The 6,205-nt window shown below is 51.8% G+C and overlaps 1 protein-coding gene across 3 annotated transcripts in view; it reads left to right on the top strand.

Moving 5' to 3' along the window:
- The window catches only part of LOC115391829 (sodium channel protein type 4 subunit alpha A-like), a 38,640-nt gene extending 34,329 nt beyond the window's left edge, over nt 1-4,311 (top strand). For all 3 annotated transcript variants that reach the window (XM_030096199.1, XM_030096198.1, XM_030096200.1), the window contains 5 exons: nt 814-951; nt 1,095-1,193; nt 1,324-1,594; nt 1,708-2,258; nt 3,321-4,311. In XM_030096199.1, coding sequence (XP_029952059.1) covers nt 814-951; nt 1,095-1,193; nt 1,324-1,594; nt 1,708-2,258; nt 3,321-3,488 — 1,227 coding nt within the window. In that variant the 3' untranslated portion in view covers nt 3,489-4,311. The remainder of the gene's footprint in view (nt 1-813; nt 952-1,094; nt 1,194-1,323; nt 1,595-1,707; nt 2,259-3,320) is intronic.
- The last annotated feature ends 1,894 nt before the right edge of the window (nt 4,312-6,205 follow it).

Raw genomic sequence — 6,205 nt, 5'->3', positions numbered from 1 at the left:
CTACAACTAAAGACAACTACAACTAAAACTACAGTGAATACTACAACCAATACTACAAGTAAAAGTACTATGAAAACTAAAACTACAATAAAACTATGACTACAACTACTACTACAAGTAAAACTACATCCATCCATCCATCCATTTTCTACCGCTTATCTGGGCCGGGTCGCGGGGGCAGCAGTCTCAGCAGGGACGCCCAGACTTCCTGTCCCCAGACCTCCTGTCCCCAGACCTCCTGTCCCCAGACTTCCTGTCCCCAGACTTCCTGTCCCCAGACCTCCTGTCCCCAGACCTCCTGTCCCCAGACTACCTGTCCCCAGACTTCCTGTCCCCAGACCTCCTGTCCCCAGACTTCCTGTCCCCAGACCTCCTGTCCCCAGACCTCCTGTCCCCAGACCTCCTGTCCCCAGACCTCCTGTCCCCAGACTTCCTGTCCCCAAACTTCCTGTCCCCAGACCTCCTGTCCCCAGACCTCCTGTCCCCAGACCTCCTGTCCCCAGACTCTTCCTCCAGCTCCTCTGGGAGGATCCCAAGGTGTTCCCAGTCCAGCCGAGAGACATGGTCTCTCCAGTGTGTTCTGGGAAAACTACAACAAAACTAATCTACAACTGAAACAATGACAACTACAACTGATGCTACAACTACAAACAACGGTAGAACTGAAGCTACAGCGAAACCGCCTGTCCTGCCTCTGCTGCCATCATCAGCTCTTCTCACTGTTCATGTTCCCTGTTTCAACAACTTCCACGAAAAGTTGAAATCTGGTGTGTGTGTGTGTGTGTGTGTGTGTGTGTGTGTGTGTGTGTGTAGGTGGACCTCCAGCCGGCGTTTGAGCACAGCCTCTACATGTCGCTCTACTTCCTGGGTTTCATGATATTCGGCGGCTTCTTCAGCTTCCAGCTCTTCATCAGAGTCTTCCTCAGAGCGCTGCAGCAGCACGGCCCGCAGATAAGTCTTCATCCCCACACTCCTCTTCCTCTCCTCTTCATCCCCACACTCCTCTTCCTCTCCTCTTCATCCCCACACTCCTCTTCCTCTCCTCTTCCTCCTGGAATTTAACTCCTCTTCCTCCTCTTCTCTGTCTTCTTCACTTTGGAGGGAAACATCTCTTCATGACCGAGAAGCAGCAGATTTACTCAGAAGGCTTCAAGAAACGGTTCAGCAGACCCTGGAGCTGCCTCCCGCCACAGGTGAGTCCAGACCGGGGGTCCAGAGAGGGGGGTCCAGACCGGGGGGGTACACACCAGGGGGGATATAGACCACATGGGGTCCAGACCAGGCAGTCCAGAGGCTGTGGTCCTCAGTCCCGGTCCTGTGCAGGGTGCGTGCCGGTCCCGGGTCCTGGCCGTGGCGTCGTCTCGCTGGCTGGAGGCCTTCATGATGGCGGTGATCTTCCTGGACGTGGTTCTTCTCGGGATCGACTCGCTGGACGTGAGCGAGCTGACCTACGCAGTCCTGTACTTCTTCCACTTCGCCCTGATCCTGGTCTTCCTGCTGGAGTTCCTCCTGAAGATCACCGCTTTCGGACGCCGCTACTTCCGCAGCGCTCTGAACGTCGTGGACGTCACCGTCCTCGTCCTCTGCATCATCAGTGAGTGAAGCACCGATAAACACCTCGGCCTGAGCCCCACAGCCAACCGCTGTCCGACTGTCTGACTGTCTGACTGTCTGTCTGTCCCCCGTGTCCCCTCTGTCCCCCCACAGACCTATTCGTGTCAGACCTAATGGAAAAGTACTTTCTGAGAGTCCACATCCTCGTGGTTCTGCGTTTGGCCCGGTTGGTTCGCGTGCTGCGGTTCTGTAGCGCCACTCGGAGGATTCGAACCCTGTTCCTGGGGTTCGTGATGTCCCTCCCGGCGCTGGCCAACATCGGCGTCCTGCTCTTCATCCTGACCTTCAGCTTCTCCGTGGTCGGCATGTTCGCCTTCGGACACACGCGGCCGGCGTTCTCCGTGGACGACCAGCTGAACTTCCAGACGTTCTGGAGCAGCCTGACCACCATGACCCTGGTGGCGCCGTCCACCTCCTGGAGCGGCCTGCTGCTGGCCTTCATGGACTCGCCGCCGGACTGCGACCCGGACCCCTTGAGGGCGGAGGTCAGAGGGGAATGTGGCAGCCCGGTAGCGGGCGTCCTCTTCTTCGCCTCCTACATCCCCCTCTTCATCCTGCTGGTGGTCCTCCTCTTCATCGCAGTCGTTCTGGAAAGCTTCAACGCCAGAATCCCGGAGGACTCTGAGAACCCCCAAGACCCCCAGGTCAGTCAGTCTTTAGTCTTTAGTCTGACTTTAGTCTTTAGCCTGTCAGTCTTTAGTCTTTAGCCTGTTGGTCTTTAGACTTTAGCCTGTCAGTCTTTAGTCTTTAGCCTGTTGGTCTTTAGTCTTTAGTCTGCCAGTCTTTAGTCTTTAGCCTGCCAGTCTTTAGTCTTTAGTGTGTCAGTCTTTAGTCTTTAGCGTGTCAGTCTTTAGCCTGTCAGTCTTTAGTCTTTAGCCTGCCAGTCTTTAGTCTTTAGCATGTCAGTCTTTAGTCTGTCAGTCTTTAGTCTTTAGCCTGTCAGTCTTTAGTCTTTAGCGTGTCAGTCTTTAGCCTGCCAGTCTTTAGTCTTTAGCCTGTCAGTCTTTACTCTTTAGCGCGTCAGTCTTTAGCCTGCCAGTCTTTAGTCTTTAGCGTGTCAGTCTTTAGCATGTCAGTCTTTAGCCTGTCAGTCTTTAGTCTTTAGCCTGCCAGTCTTTAGTCTTTAGCGTGTCAGTCTTTAGCCTGCCAGTCTTTAGTCTTTAGCGTGTCAGTCTTTAGTCAGTCAGTCTTTAGTCTTTAGCCTGTCAGTCTTTAGTCTGCCAGTCTTTAGTCTTTAGCGTGTCAGTCTTTAGCATGTCAGTCTTTAGCCTGTCAGTCTTTAGTCTTTAGCCTGTCAGTCTTTAGTCTTTAGCCTGTCAGTCTTTAGTCTTTTGTGTGTTGGTCTTTAGTCTTTAGTGTGTCAGTCTTTAGTCTTTAGCCTGTCAGTCTTTAGTCTTTAGCCTGTTGGTCTTTAGTCTTTAGCCTGTTGGTCTTTAGACTTTAGCCTGTCAGTCTTTAGTCTTTAGCCTGTTGGTCTTTAGTCTTTAGCCTGTCAGTCTTTAGTCTTTAGCCTGTTGGTCTTTAGTCTTTAGCCTGTTGGTCTTTAGACTTTAGTGTGTCAGTCTTTAGTCTTTAGCCTGTCAGTCTTAAGTCTGTCAGTCTTTAGTCTTTAGCCTGTCAGTCTTTAGCCTGTCAGTCTTTAGTCTGTCAGTCTTTAGTCTTTAGCCTGTGAGTGTGTCTCTAGTGTGTCTCTTGTTTTTTTGCAGGTGTCAGGTCAACCAGACAGCGGTGCCTTGCTGAAGGGTCACGAGGAAGACGCAGCAGTCGTGCTCCAGAGAGTTTTTGGGAAACACCAGCAGCAGGCTGAAGTGGGAGGGGCCTCTGAGGTGGTGGGCGGGGCCTCGCAGTCAGTGGGAGGGGCATCTGAGATGTAACAGCAACTTTGTCACATCAGACTTACTGCATGATGAGAACCTGGAGGACTCAACTGACTGAGGCGCTCCGTTGGTCCTGCAGCCGTTCAGTCTGCTGTTCGCCCAGATTACCAACTAACCAGAACTAGTTAGTCTGACATTACTAATGAAAACCGTTCCCGGCTCTGCAGCCTCAAGCTAACCTCAGTAAACTAACCTCACAACTCATCCTTCAGTTTGATTCTCAGTATTCCCACTTAACTTCCATCACAAACAACGATTAAAGCTGCAAACAGTATTAGTCAGGACCGAGCCGATCCGCTGACCTGCTGACCCCTGACCCCTGACCTCGTACCTAGCTGACTGCGAAAACTACATTTAAAAGCTTTTAAAAGTTACCGAAAGAAAGAAGTGACTGTCAGACTTCGATTGACAGCTGCTCTCAGCTCAGTGACGGCACCGTACGCCCATATATGGTCCTGAGGGTCAGCTGGATGGTCAGGACTGGTTCAGAGGGTCTGGTCAGGAGAAGAAGAAACACCGGAAGACCAGCAGGGACCAGGCTCTCCAGGACCTGGTCCCCACATCTACAATCCTCACGTTCAGACTGAGGAGGAATTTTTCTGCTTTATTCTCTGAAGTCTCCTCAGTAAACTCTGAAACCTGGAGATTATGACCTGTAATCTGGAGTTTATAACCTGTAATCTAAAGACCATAACCCGTAATCTAAAGACCATAACCCGTAATCTGAAGACCATAACCCGTAATCTAAAGACCATAACCCGTAATCTAAAGACCATAACCCGTAATCTGAAGACCATAACCCGTAATCTGAAGACCATGACCCGTGGACTCGTGTATCGTCCAGAACCTGCAGATTGTTCTCAGGGTGAACTGTGATCATTCATCTGTGGAACAGCAGCAGAACTCGGACTGAACTCACACCAGGAGGATTCAGCTGAGTCAGCACTGTGGTTCTGCTGGTTTGGGGGAACGTAGAACACAGAACACGGTTCAATGCTTCTGTATGTAACGCATAATAAAGTCAAAGAGGTGAAGAACCTGGAGATTCCCGCCTCTTCAATACAAAGAGTGTGTGTGTGTGTGTGTGCGTTCTCGTATTTCTATCCTTGTCGGGGCCAAATGTCCCCACAAGGATAGCAAAACGTGGAACGACGTGCCTTGTGGGGACCTTTTTCCGGTCCTAAGTAGGAGAAACAGTGTTTTCTTGACCATGTTGTTGTTACTGAAAAAAGTAAAAGTGCAAAAACATTTCTTTAGGGTTAGGCTTTGTTGTGGTGTGGGTTAGGGTTAGGGTAAGGGTCAGGGTTAGGGGCTAGACATGAATGGGAGTCAATGGACGGTCCCCACAAGGATAGAAATACAAGACTGAGCGTGCGTGCGTGTGTGCGTGCGTGTGCGTGTGTGTGTAACAGTTTGCCTCTCACTTCCATGGGAGTCTTGCCACTACGCTCAAACAGGATGAACACCAACCAGCAGGGGGGCTGACAGGCAGACCAGAAACAAGAGCCTGGAACAAAATCACTATTTATTCTACCCCCCCCCGACAGGAAGCCAGCGGCCCGTTGCTCGAGCGCTCCTCCTGAAAGCGCCGCGCTGCGCGATGGGAGAAGAAATAAGAGGCTCCACAAAGTCCAGACTCCCCCCAAAGTTCCCTGAAGACAGAGACGCCGTCCCGGCAGGAGACGCCTGAGAGGCCGGAGGACTTCAGGCCTCGCGGCCGGAATCCTCCCGGTCCTCCGGTCCCGATGCTCCTCCTCTCCGGGGACAGGCAGTTTGATCCAGTGGATCCCAGGGAACCGGGTTCTGATCCCTGTGCAGCAGATCCTCCTGGAGAACGCTCCCGCCGGGCGAGCTGCTCAGGACGGCGTGAGACGTCACTCCTCCGGCGCTGCGCTGCCTCCTTATGGAACACCGCGCCGGAGACAGACGTCCAGAGAAGGACTTCCTGTGTCCCCCGTCTCAAAGTGAACCCAGAGTACATAACCCCGTGATCCACGATGACAGGAAAACATGAATCCCCCCTGCTGGGAGAACCTGAGCAGAACCTGGATCTGACCTGCGGTCTGGATTCTGGATCGCCAGCCAGCATGTAGCATGTAGCATGTAGCATGTAGCATGTAGCTTGTAGCTTGTAGCTTGTAGCATGTAGCATGTAGCATGTAGCTTGTAGCATGTAGCATGTAGCTTGTCGCGGTCCACATAGAATTAAAATGTTTCCTCCCGTTCTGCTCAGCGACGCGCTTTTCTCTGAGTGAAGGAGTGAACACATGAATTCATTCAGCTCATGTTCACCCTGAGCCCAGATCCGTCTGGCTCCTCTGATTGGCCGTTCTTCTGTTAGGTGGCATCACATGATCCTGTAGCATCTCTTCATTTTGAGGTTAGCACGTATGCTAGCATAGCATGTTAGCATAGCATAGCATGCTATAGGATACATGCTGACTCAGCGAAGCTCAGAATCACCAGAGGAGTTTTTCTCTGTTCCTGAGAGGAGGAAGAGTCTGAAAACCAAATCAAAAACCACCACTCTGGTCCCAGACCCCCAAGACCTGTGGCTCAGGAAGGGATTACTGTTAGCCCCAGCTAGTTACCCTGGTAACTCCCAGCTAGTTACCCTGCTAACTCCCAGCTAGTTACCCTGCTAACTCCCAGCTAGTTACCAGGGTAACTCCCGGCTAGTTACCCTGGTAACTCCCAGCTAGTTACCAGGGTAA

This window comes from Salarias fasciatus, chromosome 7 (assembly GCF_902148845.1).
Source record: "Salarias fasciatus chromosome 7, fSalaFa1.1, whole genome shotgun sequence".
In the NCBI taxonomy this organism is placed as follows: Eukaryota; Metazoa; Chordata; class Actinopteri; order Blenniiformes; family Blenniidae; genus Salarias; species Salarias fasciatus.
This window is presented reverse-complemented; position numbering and strand designations above follow the sequence as displayed.